General features: G+C 54.2%; 4 protein-coding genes across 4 annotated transcripts; 2 read left to right on the forward strand and 2 right to left on the reverse strand.

The window, feature by feature from the left end:
* Positions 1–4,550: 4,550 nt before the first annotated feature.
* Positions 4,551–7,469, forward strand: PUNSTDRAFT_133351 (actin-like ATPase domain-containing protein; the record flags this gene model as incomplete). Its single annotated transcript, XM_007382771.1, has 15 exons — positions 4,551–4,624; positions 4,684–4,774; positions 4,837–5,115; positions 5,172–5,262; positions 5,314–5,429; positions 5,498–5,683; positions 5,730–5,831; positions 5,893–6,008; positions 6,069–6,222; positions 6,282–6,386; positions 6,440–6,550; positions 6,608–6,725; positions 6,780–7,152; positions 7,212–7,371; positions 7,422–7,469. 15 exons carry the CDS (start codon positions 4,551–4,553, stop codon positions 7,467–7,469), a joined length of 2,124 nt encoding a protein of 707 aa, XP_007382833.1.
* Positions 7,470–8,566: 1,097 nt separating this feature from the next.
* On the reverse strand, positions 8,567–11,572 carry PUNSTDRAFT_66959 (uncharacterized protein; the record flags this gene model as incomplete). Its single annotated transcript, XM_007382772.1, has 13 exons — positions 8,567–8,661; positions 8,722–9,100; positions 9,137–9,332; positions 9,387–9,533; positions 9,592–9,736; positions 9,794–9,905; positions 9,967–10,005; positions 10,070–10,363; positions 10,419–10,518; positions 10,574–10,920; positions 10,982–11,071; positions 11,124–11,232; positions 11,289–11,572. The coding sequence occupies 13 exons, from the start codon at positions 11,570–11,572 to the stop codon at positions 8,567–8,569; spliced, it is 2,337 nt and encodes a 778-aa protein (XP_007382834.1).
* Positions 11,573–12,192: 620 nt separating this feature from the next.
* PUNSTDRAFT_113017 (uncharacterized protein) lies at positions 12,193–14,636 on the forward strand (the record flags this gene model as incomplete). Its single annotated transcript, XM_007382773.1, has 17 exons — positions 12,193–12,336; positions 12,504–12,603; positions 12,661–12,688; positions 12,742–12,909; positions 12,966–13,075; positions 13,136–13,208; positions 13,278–13,367; positions 13,421–13,425; positions 13,489–13,559; positions 13,615–13,687; positions 13,749–13,842; positions 13,899–13,981; positions 14,039–14,124; positions 14,179–14,206; positions 14,333–14,398; positions 14,455–14,540; positions 14,601–14,636. The coding sequence occupies 17 exons, from the start codon at positions 12,193–12,195 to the stop codon at positions 14,634–14,636; spliced, it is 1,341 nt and encodes a 446-aa protein (XP_007382835.1).
* A 378-nt stretch (positions 14,637–15,014) lies between these two features.
* On the reverse strand, positions 15,015–17,219 carry PUNSTDRAFT_113018 (methylenetetrahydrofolate reduct; the record flags this gene model as incomplete). The annotated part of the gene is made up of 8 exons (XM_007382774.1): positions 15,015–15,215; positions 15,283–15,501; positions 15,555–15,821; positions 15,886–16,062; positions 16,123–16,761; positions 16,817–16,949; positions 17,009–17,079; positions 17,133–17,219. The coding sequence occupies 8 exons, from the start codon at positions 17,217–17,219 to the stop codon at positions 15,015–15,017; spliced, it is 1,794 nt and encodes a 597-aa protein (XP_007382836.1).
* Between the last annotated feature and the right edge of the window lie 201 nt (positions 17,220–17,420).

The following is a 17,420-nucleotide window of genomic DNA, read 5'->3' on the forward strand; positions in this document are numbered from 1 at the left end:
GGGGGAGCCAACGCGGGATCAGCGTACCGAGTACACCGCGCGCGACGACGAGCAGCACAGACGCAGCGGGGGCGACGCCAACGCGCGGGCATCCTGCATCCGATTTCACCGTGCCCCGAAGCTGGGAAGCTCGGACCTCCCATAAAAGGACATATTATGGGTGATGCGCCGGTGTTGCGTGACGTGCCATGTTCAAGCTCCGCCAGATCCCCTTCCCGCGATGTTCCGTTTCCGACCCAGGTTTATTGGATTAAGTATTGCTGTGCCGAGCCACGGCCGAGCGAATCTCATCAATCCCACCCACCGGGCTTGACAGGAGACGCAGAACGGTTTCAGCCTGATGCGTCGTCTTGGCCGCCTGGCATAATCTGGGTCGCTGTGTAATGGAAGCCCTCGCCGTCAGGCAGATCGACCGCGTCTCTTGCGCAACCTGCCGTGCACCCCAGTCTCACCCGCAGCCGGGTTCGCTGACGACGTTGACTGCCATGAAGTCCTCGCCTGCCGCAGCCCGCTCGACGCAATGCATGTGCGTTTTTTCCGGGCCTCTCTCCGTCACTTGACGCGATCCCCGTGCGAGTTCGTTCGGTTTTCTGTCATTTTTCTCCATTAGGATGAGCATGCAGCATGTGCAGCCTCCTCCTCCAGTTCCGAGCGATGCACTCCCAGCCCCCGCGCGCCGCCCGTTCGTGGCGTGATCTTAAACACAATGCTTACCTACTTTGCTCCCTGGTGCGTGTGTGCATGCTGTGTGCATCTACGGGCACGTCGCTCGATTGAGCTTAGTCTCGATGTTGTTCCCATCGGATGAAAGAAGATGGCCCCCAAGGCTTGATCTCTGCGAGCTGATACCCTCGGAAGCAAAGAATCCCAACGCTATTAGAGACGCTTATCTCCAAAGCGGTGCAGAAGGTGGAAGGCCCAGCGTTGGGTCGTATCCAGCAGTAATGCTCCCGTCGATGGTACCTCTCGGCGCTTTCTGCGGCGAACATGCGAGAAACGCGCGATCAAGATTGCAGACATATCTTGCAGGCTGGGCTCTGGCCGACTGCTTTTTGAACAAAGACCTGGAGACACCGTCCGGCAGCGCTCGGCCCGAGCGCTCGAATGTCAAGATGGATTGATCAGAAAGGCTGCGCTTACGGTTGCGCTGCCTTGTCTCGGACGTACTTCGTCCGCGTATCGATGGCAAGACGGCGCTCTGGTCTCAGTAACATCACTGCCAGGGTTCGGTGTCGATGCGACAGCAGTCAACGGCGTCTGATGTGACATGGGTTATGTTGATCCTGGCGTACCGGTCATCCTGGCTAAACACGAGACCAGTTGCTTGCGACGATCGAAAGGCTGCATAGTGAGAGATTGCGTCAGTCCGATTTTCGGTACCGTGCGTGCCTGGGTTTTCCCAGGTCGCCGAACAGGAACGCGAGCCCCTGCCAACTACGCAACTCTCCCCGCATCCACACGGAACACTTCCGGCGTGATCGGGAGTGTGCGTCCGGATTGTCCATCTCCGCGGCGGGGATGTGCATCTGCATCTGAAAAATATGTAAGAGGCGCGAAACAGAACGCTCGGAGTGCGGCTCCCACCGAGCACGCCACATCCGTCCTGAAAGCCCTTTGCGATTTCCCTTTGCGATTTATCCGCGCCGACAAGGATGATAGGGGTGTACAGGTCCGGCGCATGACTGGTGCCTGAGCCCTGAGCATGTCCAGGAGACAGAGCCAATTGCAAGCCACAACTTGATCCGCGTCGGAGTGTACAGATTCCGAGGCTCTACGCGGATGGTTGGAACGAGCATCCCCGTCCAACCTTTGACTTGCATGACACGCAGTTTGTCATTCCATACTCGACACATCCAGCATGACCAGGCCAGGCTCCTCCCATCACTGTAATTTTGATGCATATGACCATCGGACTCGGGGTACTTGGGAAGAGCCGGACACCCCATTCCTTGAACCTTGATTGACTTCGCGGCGCCAAGTCGACGCGACAAACAAAAAACCAACTGTGCTGTCAGGCGGTCGCGATTTATTCTCGTTGCCGGAATCTTCCCAGATAATCTGTTCCGCTCTGTCATAGCTTTATCATCTGTATGTGTATGAGAAAATATCAGTCTACGACCTCCAGGGCGACAAGTCACCATGAATGATCCCGATGGCCCCAAGAGATATTCATATGACAAGGGTGCCGGAGAATGATACTCGTGAGCGTCGGGTGCGGTAGCCAGAAGAGTCGAGCTTCGCAGCACATCCATGTAACGCACGTACTGTATGCATTCGAACTGAAGGATAGGTGTTGTAGCATCCGATCGACAGACAACTTGCGGTTCACGTCGACTTGCGTCGCGAATGATCGTGCGATATTTCCAAGGACGATCCGCGGGAATGCATCCGAGTGAAGTTAAATTATACCAAGCTCGACCAATCTGTGATTCGAAGACCATCGGATAAGATTGGTCCTATCTTGCGACAATCTTGCCCACGCATTCGACGATATCCGGAGGTCATGACGATGAGTAAAGTGGGCGTCGTCGCAATCGCAGGCGTCGACAAGGCGATGCTGCTGTTGGCACGTACAACGAATGGGAAGGTTTCCGGAACTTCGCCATGGCTGCGCGTCCAGTATTCGTCTCAATGTCCCACGGCGGATCGCCTTTCCTTGACCATTTGCCACGGTCTACTTCGAACACGTTACGAGAAGTCGGAGTGTGACACGAGTGGGGAAAATGTGGCTTTGATTCGAATGTCGAAGATAGAGTTGTGACTGGGAAAAGACGGCCACGAGGCTAGGAAACACCCTCGCCCAGAACCTCTATTATCGACGCCTTCCTAATAGCGGGCATCGCCAATGCGTCTGTGACAGCTGGAGGGAATGAGAACGAAGAAGTCCAACACCATCGAAAGAACTGAAGCTGGAAAAGGAAGAAGGCATATGTCCCGACGCGTGTATGCGTCCGCCACGCGACGGCGTTCAGCTTGTTGCAGATGGACTCCCCGTCTCGTTCCGGATGCCAGAACGCATCATATTTGCATGCGTGAGACTGAACGACGAGCGCGACGGGGTGTGTTGCCAGAGATGTATCATGGCCAAGGCTGTTGCGTGGGGGGCATCGTCCCAATCGATGTGCGCGTACACTCATGTGCCTTCGCCGAGTCCGGCAGGAAACCGCCATCACCCGTTGTGGCGTTCGGGTAGGATTGTCTATCGGCGGTCTGGATGGGTGTCACGCAGGAGCAGGTGCTTCGACGTTATCGCCGACAAGAGTTGACCGACGGACCGATAGCCGTGATTGTTGTGCCCATACAGAGAGCCTGCTGTCCGGTATTCGCATAGTTTTCCGTCTGTGCTTCTGTTGATGCACCGGGAACTTGCCAAACGCGAATCGACGTCCGGGAATTCCATTGGAGAACGTTTTAGACACTTCGATGTATGTCGTGGCATGAGTTGGACGCTCGAGGCATCGTCGAAAACAATGACGGGATGGATTACGTCGGTAAAAAGCGGAAATGGACCACGCGGGCAACCGCGTTGCGCTGGAGTCCTACGTGGCCTTTCACAAGCACAGTATGTCAGATTGACTCGCATTAAGTCCGTGATGTGCTTCACCAGGCTGCCGGCGGGTTGCAGCGGACATACTCGTCTTCTGTGTTGCGGGTAACGGAGATCAGCAAGGGCAACATGAGCCATGCTGTCCCCATAGCTGGAACATACCCCTTTCATCAACCCTACATGCGGAGCCCTTCGCAGACATTCTGGCATCATTTGTGCCCAAATTCGTGCCGGAGCACTCAGGGTTCAATCGCACCACGTTCTATAATCAGAGTATCACCGAGGGAGAACTCATCATCAGCACTTGTGTTACAGAAGCAAATGACGATCTCACCCCCATCTCCTTCTGAAACAGAGAGCGAAGTATACCGGAAGTTGAATCTGAACCGTAAGTTATTTCCGGCGAAGAAGCGCACCATACGTGGAAACCAGTCGCCCGCCGCCGCCGCCGCCGCCGATCGACAGTCCCCGCAATGCTTCCACGCACCGATGTGGCTGTTGGTCGGTCGGAGTGCATGGCGATAATAGCGGACGCGCATAGCATGCCGTCCCGTGCGCCAACACCGCCGACCTTTGTATACTTTCTTTCGAGATGGCTTGTGTCAGATCAGCAGCATGAGTCAGGGGCCGAAGAGAAGCCTGCGTCAGCAGTAGTCGTTGAGAACGTATATGCACTGAGATGTGTTGAATCGTCGAATGATACTGCCGGACAATCCGCGGGAGTCCTACGCGACACGCTGGTGATTGCACCTGCCTATCTCATGGCAGCAATTTTTGGAGTGTTGTGGCTGACTCCGGTTGTGCAAAAGCGTTCAGTCGATATCACAGTCAGAATATGCACATGGCGGTCGAGTGCAGAAACGTTTACCAGCGCTGGATTGGGTCAGGGTCAGTCGTGGGAAGCTATCGGCTTGTTCCGCTCTAGTGTGGACAATTATAGCCCAACCCCGCCTCAAAGCTAAGACCGAATCGCGTCGTAACTTGTCGAGTGGCCATCGCGAACATGCCTCGGGGAATACCAAACGCTCGCAAAGATGAAACGTCTATGCGCTTCACCTCGTTCCATGTACCTCTACAGTTAGTATCTGCAACCCGTTTTTCTTGGTGCCTCTGGTTGCGAACTGCTTCGACCATAGACCCAACCCGAAGCACGTCGGATCGTCATACCTCAAGTCGGATTCTCAAACTATCTGGTCTAGGAACGCTCAGAAGAAGCTGAACGTTGACGTGCGTTCATATCTTAGAATGAGATGAGCGCCGGTCTTTGATGATTGTTCATGTCCTCGAAGTCGGCTCAAGCCATACCGCGCGGCTCACAAGTCGTCGTCATCCACCCCGGCTCGCGTTTCCTACGTATTGGACGCGCAACACATATCGTACCCCTTACCATGCCCAATATCATCGCGCGAAAGCAGAGGCGTCCGGAGGGAAGCGAGCCCCTGCCCGTGCCAACATACTCAGAAGGCATCTGCAGGCCGCAGAGGACTAGATCCATGCTAAGGGACCCTCCACCAGCTCAGCCGCACACAGGGGATGAATACAGTGTTGCTGTAATGTCTGATGACCCGGTGAGACGTTCCTCGGACGATAACCGGGTCAATCTTCTGACATGTACCCCATATAGTTTGATCAAAAGCTGGCATCTATTCAAATGTCTTTACGTGACCGGATGCGATTTTACAAACTAAGAGTCACCACGAATGCACCCCATATAGGTCTGCTCGGCTTCGGGTTCTTAACTCGAGCGATCGCTCATTATCTTACAGCCTCCACGTTCAACGATCAATTCAAGCCGGAGATCCTGCCCGAAGGATCCGACCCTGGACGTGTTCCATTTATCGAGGACCCCAGCCCGTCGAACGACGTGCTGGTCGGCGAGCAGGTAGATGGCCTGAAGCTTAACGAGGTTATTGGGTTTACTGATACACCTGCTCGTTGAGCGGTGTGCAGGCGCTCCGGCTGGCATCTCCACATTCCCAAGGATACATCTTGCGACGCCCACTTCTTGGCAGACATTTTAATACTCGTGATTACCCGCCGAACACATCTCTGCAATTCTTGTTAAGTGACCAAGAAACTATCTTGGAGAATGCTCTGCAACACGAGGCCATCGCCGTTGAACGACATTCCTATAAGGTGATATACGTACTCATGTCGGCTACATTTCATTAACCCTTGATAGGATTTTTCTGTCGTGTTGTTGGTACCCGATTTCTACGAGCGAAATTACCTACGAGAATGGGCTCACTTGCTACTTGTGACCATGGGCTTCAAACAAATTACCGTAATGCAGGCATGTTTCCCCTTTAGGCCGTGACACGATGACCTATCTGACTCACACCCAGGAATCTCTCGCGGCGACATATGGCGCTGGCATCTCGAGCGCATGCGTCGTCGACATTGGCGCAGCGAAAACAAGCATCGCTTGCGTGGATGACGGGCTGGTGATCGCGGACACAAGGTCTGGCTCCGCGTTCATGCGAATATCACGTAACTAATTAGACTTGGTTTGTCCCATGAGAATGTCCCTTATGATGGGTGGCGACGACGTAACGGAATTTCTGTACGTCCTACTTGATCGCATAGGCTTCCCGTACAGGGATCTGGACCTCGCGAGAAGCTACGATTGGGAGGTCATGGAAGATCTTAAGAAAAGAATATGTACCCTAGCCGAGGTAAAAAGGTTGTCCAGGCTTCGCTCATATCCACCCAACTGATTTACTCTGGTGTACAGCCAGATGTTGCTCTTAATCTGTATGACTTCGTCGTTCGTCGTCCGGGGCATGCCACCGAGAAATATGGGTTGCGCGCGTACGACGAAATCATACTCGCTCCCATGGTAAGCACAATGGCGTATGGCTCAAATTTAATCTCGATTTCGTCTCTCGGCAGTGTATCTTTGAACCACGAGTCGTCGATTTCGACCGGAAACGGATCGGCCTGCGTCCCAGTATACATCCTGACGTGGACGAGGACATCATCGAACATTCGTCTGATCGTCCGGTGATCATCTCTTTCCCTTAGCATTTCAATGCACATTCCGCTGATATCGGATGGTAGACCCAAGCCATGATGATATCAACGCAGCATCTCGCGTCCTTATTGGTCGCACCATCACCTTTACCCGCAATTCCCGATACGTCAGCGATAACTGCGGGACCGGCTACGCCATCAGGGGGTGAGAGAAATCAATATATTCCTGCTTCCCGTGCTCGCTCACTGCGGTTTTCAGAGGCGACCCCAGAAGGGCACCCGTCCGCATCAGACTCAACTCCCGTGGTGAAGAGTGAAAATGCCGCCATCGCCGAAGCGATCGTCGTTGACGGCGACACCGATATGGCTGAGCCACCATCAGTGAACGTATCTGAGCCATCCACTGCTGCGCCCACTCAACCGGCGACCCCGTACCCGCTGGAGCCGATTCCTCCATCCGCTTATGCAATTGATGTGTGTTTCGAAGCGTCCAAGCTTCCCCTCGATGTGGCGATATTCAACAGCGCGCGCGCAGCTGGGGGCGATGAAAAAATCCGCAAATACCTGCAAGCGGTCCTGGTGGTGGGTGGCGGTTCCTGTGTCTCGGGAATGGCCCATGCCTTGGAAAGCCGGTAACTTGTCGTCCTATGTTGAGACACCTGTACGTGCGTGCTCAATATCGACGTTCTAGACTGCAAGCCATCGCGACGCCATTGGTGCCTAACATGGAGAAGGTCACCATCATCCCAGCCCCCAGAGGCACCGATCCACAGGACCTGTGCTGGAAAGGCGCGGCTGTGCTCGGGAAAATGGATGGGGTGGCGGATTTGTGGGTGTCGAGGGAAGACTGGGTGGGTTCCGTCGCTTCTTGGATTTTCGTGGCTGACTTACCACTATACAGGACCTGCTGGGGCTGCGAGGATTAAAGGAGCGGTGCTTCTATCTCTGAGACGAACCACGCGAGAGTGGACTTACGTGGCAGCCGTGGATGATATTGGTTGTCAAAGCAGTACTTTGAGTTGCGTAACTGATATGATACCTTCCGCGTCAGAATTCGGCCCGCATGAATATCTCCTGCGAACCGTACCGGATATGCATTTGACCCCCCTCGTCCCCTTAGTCGATAGACGGAAGCATCTCTGCACATTCCATACGATCCGGAGCGAGGATAAGCGGTTAATAGCGACACTGATCGCGGCAGCGTAATCTAACGTGACAGCTTAGAGAAGCAAGCCGTATTCTCAGGAGGCCAACGCCGAGAGACTGCTCGAACGCTCGGATCCGGAAAACAGTGCCTCTGCTTGACGGAATCTCTGTGGTTTGTCGCAGCTCGTGACGGTACTCATTCAGATATAGCTCGGAGAGTGCGACGCACGTAGATATATGAAATGCGCAGTGTGTCTGGATCCATGTACCCTTTGGAACAGGCACAAGCCGTCCTGTACTCTCGATTCAACCGAACAACAGGTCCTGCAAGAGTGTGCGTGTGCGCGCAGAGGTTGTTGGTGGACGGCAGGCAAAGCAGAGGTGTGGTCTAGCCTCGCCCGAGCTGCAATGAGCATACCCCAGGAGCACCCGGTCAGACCTTCCAGAAAGGAGCGAACAGCAAGACAAGGGCTATTACATTGCACGCTAGGCTGGGTGGGCGTTTGTGTGCGAACGTCTGGCTGTTGTTCAAAAGATTTCAGCGCACACCCACGTAAGCATACGAGAGCCGCGACCAGTAAGGCAAGATGTCAGTTGCTGCCGGTCCCGACAAAAACCGTCAACGTTAATTGAAACGTTGCCTCGACGTCCTCGCGGAATGTTGAGACCTGCTAACACGTTACTGAAGATGGCAACAAATATTGAATCAACTCGGCACATGTATACGAGCCTCTAATTTCACATCGTGACGTGAACATGGAACTATACCAACCCGCACGAATTCTCCGACCCGACAGGAACCTACATTGAATATGTCAATTGGCCTGATCACAAAAGCAGACGAAGGACACACTGCAGCACGTACAGGAGGGAACAATAGACAGATCACGATTGCGTAATTCAGTACGACAGCTCAGAGAAGAAGTAATCCATATTTGTAGGTGGGGGGCCGGCCGAGAGACCGCTCGGAATATCGACCTTCTCGCCTGACAGATCTGAGATCCCGTAACTCTTTGTCAGTGTCCGATGAGAGATGAATGGTGAGAGGTGCTCACCCAACAACTTGATCTTCAGTCCGATTTCCGTGAGCGCGTGTACGAAGCCCGCAGTCTCTTTGGAAGCGACGTGTCCGCCGTCCCTTCGGAGCATGTTCAATCCGTCCGTCCAATCGGCCCACCGGGACTGGTCAGGCGCAATCAGATCCGCAAGCGAACCTTCGTTTGCGCTGAGAAGAGAGAACGAGAGGGGAGAGGCATGACTGGCAGAGGTGGTGCTTGCAGGGAGCTCTGGGTGGTCGCGCACGACGTTGGAGGGCGGTGCACAAGTTCCGGTCGCGATCTCACTGATTTGGGTGACGTCGATGCGCTCAGGAAGATCTTCTAACCCGCTTCGCACGGGGAATTTGGATGTACTATCCACGTAATGGAGATATCGCTGACCGTTATCCTATATCGTTTGTCAGTCAGCGACGGCTTCCAGAAACAAGTCAAGGGAACGTGCCAGTCGCATGAAACGCCATGGCAGAGGCGACTTGCGAATCGCGTCGCGTGGAACCGGCGTCGACAGAGGAACACCATTAACGAACCATGCTCCTTGAAGGAGGCATTGAATGCGCTGTTGCCGAACGAACTCGTATGACTCCTTGTACAGCTTTGCTCGAAGATTTCTACCCGAACCCAGTTATGGCCCGATCTTCGCGTAAACCGCATGGAATACCCACCGAATAGGGACCTTGCTCAATAGGTCATCCTCCTCCTCGAGCTCTCGCATCTGACGATCGCGAACGGCCCGATACTCCGATTCCAGGAAATCATGCTCGACTTCGTGCCATGGTCGAATGTTTTCTCGCCGGAGTGCCACCTTAACTCTGTGACATGACTCGGCGTCGTAACGAACTCAGAACACAAGAAACCTCGACCACGTACTGGCTTCGCGCAAGGGCGACCACACGGGGAAAGTCTCCCGCGGCGGCGCCACTCTCCGTCCACATCCGGAGGAAGAAGTTAGTGGCGAGGGCATGGACTCTATAGAAGTTGAGGAAGAACGGCTGGAAGGTCGTCGACGTGGAGTCTACAACGGCAGTTAGAGCGGTGTCCGTTGCCGGTAGCCATTTGTATAACCACGTACATCCCGGAGCGAATATAGCCCAGTGCTCAGAGAGCAGTTCCACCACTTCGTTGGATGCCTTTGCAATGGGACACCTCCGCTCCGCAGGGCGGCTGATTTGCTCCAGGACAACCTGTCAACCCGTCGGCAGTTACTTTCCGCATCATTCGGGATTGCCGATGTCTGGGGCATACCTTGGAGAAGAAATCGGGGTCCGATTGCACGAAACTCTTCTGTCATACGATGCATTCATATCAGCAATGTGACGCGAGGCGCATGGGATCGTGTGCAACACACAAGGCAGTCCAAACCCAACACGCCAACTTCACCAAACTCGTGGCTGAGGTTCTCAGTCTCGAAGCCTAGCTTGCGCCACTGAATTTTGGCCCCGGGTTCGGCACCAGGAGAGAGGTCATCCTCCTCCTGTAATCTTGCGTGGGTCCATATGTACTTGAGTGCGGCATCATGGAGAGGTTCAACCTCGGGCTCCACGAGCGTAGTTTTCTTCCGATAGCTGACGCTGACCATGTTGGCTTGGAAATCGAGAATACACGATGTGAGGTCCTCGATGGTATGCGATGACATGAGGCGCTGTAGACCGTTGGTTACAGACAGCGACTGCTACGGTGTACGAGCTTAAACTTACAACGACGGCTTTCCGAACATTCAGGCGCTCCAACTCCGAAACAAACTCGCCCCAACGCGTGTCGGTCGCATGTGCGAGCAGCGAGTTGATGAGCATCATGCTGGAAGATCTCCGTTAGAGCATGAAAACATGCAGGGCGGATATCATTGTCTAACCTATGGAGCACCATCGCAGTATCAGCGCTGCCAAGCCTGTTGACGACGGTCTCGAGCATTCGGCTTTCTTTCCGCATTTGTTCAAAGACGACATCGAATCCGTAGCGGTACACAGAACCTGGAGGTGGAGCGGGCGGCCCGCGGCTGGAACTAGCAACCAGAGGTCCAGGAGCGCTCAGTGGGTCTGCTTCAACGAGTTTCTTCAGGATCGCGGTTGCCGGCCGGCAGACGTTGATGAGTGACTGAGAAGAGGACAGAATCTGTACTATGTGCAGGATAAAGTTGCTGTCTAGAGTGCTCCAGCCATAATCGAGGTCCATGAGATTCTGCATCGCTCTGAGAGCGTACTGTGGAACGGGCAGGGATAAACGCATGGCACCATAAAGATCTCGACTCATATGAACATACAGCAAGAGTATTCCCATGAGAGATGTTTATGATTGTGAGTAGTTCTCTCAGTCCGTCCAGGCGAAGGAATTCTTTGGCAAATGGCTCTTCCTTGTGTGTTATCAGTTGGCGCGTTGAAGCATATGTAATATTCACTGCGTACTCGAATGAACTTTTGCAAGGAAAACAGTGTTAGACGCAATGTCTTCTCGTCCCGCAGACCCAGTTTCTCCACAATATCCGCAGCCTCTAACCCAGGGGCGCTGACCAGTCTGCGCTTTGTTCAGTATCGCTTGTCAACTCAAAGAAAGCTGTTGACGCGACTCACTTCATGTTAACCTTTGCCAAGATCTTCTTCCGCAAGTTTTCGTTCGTAACCAGTTCGTCCATCTCGTCCCGGAGCGCGAACATCGCAGGCGGATCCCTCTGCTTCAAGTTCAGGCATAACTGACGAACCACATCGTCCACCGTCAATGACGGGTCGATGCGGACACGAACAGTGATTCCCTCTTTGGTCGTTACGGTATTGGTGGGTATCAGGCCGGTGGATTTGTGACGCGCATTATCGGCGGCACTGGGCGCACCAGGGGCTGAGGGGGTCGCGGGGGACATGCTATGAAGAACTGAACGCAGTCACCGTCAGCTCTCGGTTGCGGTGACATCTCGAAACGGGAATTTTCAGAGTATGCGAAAACATCGTCCTTCCCGTCTCCGAAGGTTCGGCTCCGACTGACGTGCAAAGATCTCGACGATTCATCATGTAGAAAGAAGGGATACAGCTTTAGAAGAGAACATGCAGCTCACCGGTCTAAGCCCGAGTTATGCGAGATGAACGGGTGCCGCGCGCTTCCTCACAAAGTCCGTAACGATGGGACAGCGTGCAGTGGTCGACGTGGCAAGACCAAGTATCTTCGTCGATCAGGAGTTGTGCGCCAGTGTGTGTGAGCGTGGCATTGGTCGCAGCCAAAGCGTTGATGCATGGCAATAGAAACAAGAAGCGCTGGCTGCGAGCCAGGGCGCTTCGAGATATCACACCGACTTCAACATATAATCCTACTCGATAACACGGAAAGTCTACCGATGGACCATGTGCTCGCGCGCGCGACATAAGACGGAGAGCAACATAAATATGCTTCACTCCGGACTTCACGGATTGTTCCCCAGAGTTCCCGCAGTGTGCTCTCAGCTACAGCGCACCACCACGGCCTCTGTCTGCTTGCTATTTGTTCAAAATGCCTCCCAAGAACGCATCTGTAGGCTGCTTCACTGGATTGCTTAGCGGGCTCCGACTGTCGAAGACTGGAGCACGCGCCGCCCAAACCTCTGGAAGTTCCGTCGCAGCCCATGGCACATGTAAAACGAACTCGAATGCCATGGTGAGCACAGACTTCGGAATCGACCACGAGGCAGTGTTACCGGGATTCATTGTGAACTCTATGACCAGGAGCCACGCGTGTACTATGGCTCATGCTGTGACTTCTCGCTCAATGCCGCTCCCTTCGCCGACGACAAACCACCGTCATACACGAGGCACGATGCACAGGCCATTGGTTCCGTGTACAGGCCTGAAGTCATGGAAACCATCGAAAAGACTCTGGACATGCTTGATCCGGAGCTGCGCAAGCTGAGCCTCCAGATCCATGGTACGCTCGCGTCGCTTTAGGCATAAATGAGTTTCTCACCAACTTTCAAATTTGTAGATCACCCTGAGATAATGTTCGAAGAGAAGTGAGTGAGCCAACGTCTTGTCTCCCTGGCACTTTGACACGGTTTTGAAACAGATATGCCCATGATACACTTACGGAGTTCATGGCTTCGCATGGGTTTGAAGTAACGAAGCATTATCTGGACATGGACACAGCGTGGCGCGCTGAGTTCTCGCACAAAGAGGGTGGTCGCGTCCTCGGTGTTAATAGCGAAATGGACGCGCTGCCAAAGATCGGACATGCGTACGCCGTCGCCTACGCCGCCCGAGATACTGACTGATCGAGCGTCTGCACGGCAGATGTGGCCATAACCTAATAGCTATTAGTGGGGTCGGTGTCGCACTCGCTGTCAAGGCTGCACTACAGAAGCATGATGTTCCTGGAAAGGTCGTGCTCCTGGGCACGCCGGGTACGGCCCCGACTCTCCGCATTTGCCTCGCCAGACCTCTTACATGACGATTATGCGCAGCCGAAGAAGGAGGCGGAGGCAAGCTAGTGCTGCTTGATCGCGGTGGCTACAAAGAGATGGATGCTTGTGTCATGTCAGCGCTCACTTCAGTACATATTCATCTTGTGGAAAGATGTATTGACGCGTGGGTTCGATGTTCTAGGTGTCATCCCGGCCCGGGCCCTGCTCACTCCGTCGGACTAGGCCCGTCCTTAGCAATGCAAGCGTTAGAGATAGAGTTCTTCGGACACACGTCGGTCCCCCACCCGTCCCGCGTGTCCCTGGTGCTGCTAACATCGCCTCTAGATCTCGTACGTTGCCGTGAAGGCGGGCGCTTCCCGCCTTTGTGCGGTCTCACTGACGCGACCTTTCAGATGCCGCCGCAGCGCCCTGGGAAGGCACGAACTCCCTGGACGCCGCCTTTTTAGCCTATTCAAGCGTAGCGGTACGAGGTTGCCGTCTTCGCTCATCATGGCTTAATTGAACCCGCCGGCTATCAGGTCTTGCGGCAGCAAATCAAACCTACACACCGGGTTCATGGCGTGGTGAGGGGAAAAGACCTTCCTGCCAACGGTAAGAAACTCTGTGCAACCAATCGGTCGTGTCCGACTTTGTTTGACTGGTCTTCGCACAGTCATCCCCGATTATGTTCAGATGCTGTGGTACGTTCGCGCGCTGACTGCAGCCGAGCTCGACGAGTTGCGCGAGCGCGTCATAAACTGCTTCCGGTAAGCGGTACCAAAATACCTTTACCCACCCTCGTTTCTCATTCGAGCCTGTGCAGAGGAGCAGCCCTCTCCAGCGGATGCAAAATCAAGATCAATGAACATCCCGCTAACTTGGACTTGCGCCAGAACACTGCACTGGGTGAGCAGCAGCCTGCCAGCTGGACAAAGAGTGTCCGTTTCCTTATCATGCCGTTAGCTCATGATTTCGCCAACACAATCAAGCAACGTTACGAGATGAACACGACATTTTCCGAAGGCGCGGTCGGTGGCTCGACGGACTTCGTATGTACTACTTCGATCTCAACACTTCCATACCTTAACTCAACCAACGCACAGGGGAATGTTACTTACGGCATGTCTTCGTGTCGGGCTTGTCTCATGATATGGCACTGACGATTCGATCCAGAACTTCCTGCGTTCCATCCTATGTATAGTCCGTGTATACGTTACTTTTCGCTCACCATTCCCCGCTGATGACACTGCAACCTAGCTATACCCACTGTTCCCAATGGTGGGAACCACACACCGGAATTCACTGACGCCGCGAGAACAAAAGGTATGGTGCATGGCTAGCCCAGATGTCGGTTGGCCTGACGCACTATCCTGCACCAGCCGCTCACAAGGAAACCATGGATGTTACGAAGGGCCTCGCTCTGACAGGGTTCCGGATGTTGGATGATAACGATTTCTTCTATTCGGTGGGCTTGCTTGATCTGTCTAACATGAGAGACATTGCTGATACCTCCCCCCACGCGCAGGTAAAGAAAGCATTCGATGACGAAAGGAAGTTATGAGGTTGCTGCTTACACTTGATGTATGCGAACCTGTGATGAAGACCAATACCCTTACTCATCCCAAACGTGCTGATACTGTGTGTGGGGCCGAGATGAGGCAGCGCAGTTGATGCAACGTAAGCAAGTAATACAGCGATACAGATGGATGCAGTTGGATGCAGGAGATTGCAGTTGGATGCGACTATATGCGTGGGATGCAGAATGCAGTTGATGCAATGAATGAGGTATAAGACTAGATGGGGGATAATGCGTGCGTCGAGAACATAAGCTAACGAAACAACGGGGGTTGAACCCGTGAAAGAGAGCGTTGATATACAATATAGCGTGCGGCAGTGGAGCAGTTGAAGCAAGGTTTGCTGGTCGTTATAGGTTCGGTTTTCAGTTAGCGGTGTGTTGGGAGGCCGCATAGTCCTCGGCCGCCTTCATGAAGGGGACGAAGATGGCGTTGGGGTCTTTGAAGTCGTTGTGTACCACGTTGACGAGGTACGAAGTCTCCATCAGGTCAGCGATGACCTTGCGACTGGGCGAGTCAGGTTCGTACAGGTTCGCCCATTTGCGCCCGAGCTCGTACGCTTCGTCCTATAGGTATCCATGGTTAGTAAAGTAGGATACGTTCCGGATTGGAACTACATCGGAATCAACCAACCTTCCATGCCATGAAACTGATGGCTTCGACAATTGTGGGTTGGATAATCTCTTTGCCGGGGAAGACACCCCAAGTAACAGCGTTCGGGCCTTCAGAGTGGGTGTTCGTGCGCAGGTCCCCGCGCTTGTTGATCACGTAGTACGTAATCAACTTGTCGCGTTCAATGTGAGGAATGAGCGCATCCAAAAGACCCGGAGAGACGAAGAACTCGAGGTATGCCTATGACAACCTCGTCAATGCTGAGCTACAACAGAAAGAAAGACTACTGCTACCTTCTGGTAGACGAAACCATTGCTGGGACCCCAACCGTGTATCCTGTCATCACTTCGAGCCCCATTGACCGCGGGCTGCGAGTTGATCGTGAGAAATCCAATCTCGTTCAGTTTTGCCAACTGATTGGCGATGACGGATGTCTCGGGCGACGGCGAGGTATCGGACCAAGGCAACGACGGTATCTCGCCCAAACAGAATCGCGCAAAGAGGGCATGAACATCGGCTAACGTAGATGGGAAACCCCAGATCTTGTACGCCTCATCTTTCTGATGGAGGATTGTATCATCAGGACGGGTTTTGGTTTCATATCGTGCGGCGAGAGCATCGTACCGTTTGCTTGAGCCACACACCGTAGCCATCGAGCTCGCCGTAAGCGGGACTGCGCGAATCACCAAATCGACCGTTCGGATACTCGTCCCAGTTCTCGGTGCGCGAGAGGTACGACTTCGCGCGGTTTGCCCAGAAGATCGGTCTGGTACTCTCTTCCCGACGGCTGGGCGTCAATGACTGCAGAATTACCGGAGTCAGTTCACAATACAAGCAATGCGAACTTAAAGCCGAGCTGACCTGTCTCCATGGCAGAGGCTTGACGGTCTCAACGCGCGGCACAAGTTGGAGTTCCTCGAGGAGCATCTTCGTCGCCTTCTCGAGATTCATGGTGTAGAAGTGCAGTCCCTTGATCCCGAGGTCGGCGGCCAAGATCTTCCGGCACATTTCCGCCACGAGCTGGATCCCAATCGCCCTAACCTTCTCATCGTTGTTCTTGTGCGGCTCCAGCGCCTCGAGAAAGTTCTGAGGAATGACGGTCTTGGCCAGCATCGTCGCCTTCTGAAACCCGTTCCACGTCTGAATCGGCGCAATGCCGGGCACGATCGGTACGGTGATCCCTGCGTCGCGCACGGCCTGCACCCATCGGAAGAAGATGTCGACGTCGTAGAACATCTGCGTGAATATAAAGTTCACGCCAGCGTCGCACTTGTCCTTCAGGCACTTCATCTCAAACACGAGCTCATCCGGGGGCAGGAGTACATGCTGCGGGAAGCCGGGGACGGCAATGTCGAAGTAGTCGCCGTATTCCTTGCGGATATGGCGCACGAGGTCGATACCGTGTACAAAGCCGCCCTCGACGGCCTCCCATTCGTCTTTGCCTGCGGGAGGGTCGCCGCGAAGGGCGAGCACGTTGCGACAACCATGCTGTTTCGCTTCCTAAGGGTTGCGTGAAGGGGTTGTGCCACGCGCACAGAAAAGAGGCAGCGCCTACCCTGAGCGCATTGTCCACCTTCTCCTTCGGCATGTTCGTGCATGTGAGGTGCATGCATGTCTCGATCCCGATGAGCCCCTGGCATGTCTTGACGAGTTCCGAAGTCAGATCGGACGTGCGACCTCCAGCGTTCCTGAATCGGGTCGCTTGAGCGCACCCCTCAGACACGTTTCAGACGAGGAACCAACTCACCAGGTGATGTCGATGAACTCAGGCCCGAGCGCCCGCATGCGCTCGATACGGTCCAGCAGGTTTTGCAGTCCCTGTACCGACGTTCAGACCCCTCCCTCCGCGGGATCACAGAGCGTCCACTTACCTGCGCCGTGCGAGGCGGGAAGTACTCGAATGACCACCATACCCGGTTCTCCTTCTCAGCCCGCTCAATCTTCTTGCTAATTTTCATGGATATCCGAGTGAGAGGTTGTAGCGCGCGTCTGGGGCCTCAAGTTGCAGAGTTTTATGTCGGTGTCGTTAACGAGTGTGCGTGAAAAAGCAAGGCGAAGAGGTAATCAAAGGAGAAACGAGGGAATAGCGAGGTCGGGTCCGATCAGCCTCAGGAAATGAGACCACACCGGACTATTTGGTAAAGGACGGTCGGTGGTCA

Source organism: Punctularia strigosozonata (assembly GCF_000264995.1).
Source record: "Punctularia strigosozonata HHB-11173 SS5 unplaced genomic scaffold PUNSTscaffold_5, whole genome shotgun sequence".
Lineage (NCBI taxonomy): Eukaryota > Fungi > Basidiomycota > Agaricomycetes > Corticiales > Punctulariaceae > Punctularia > Punctularia strigosozonata.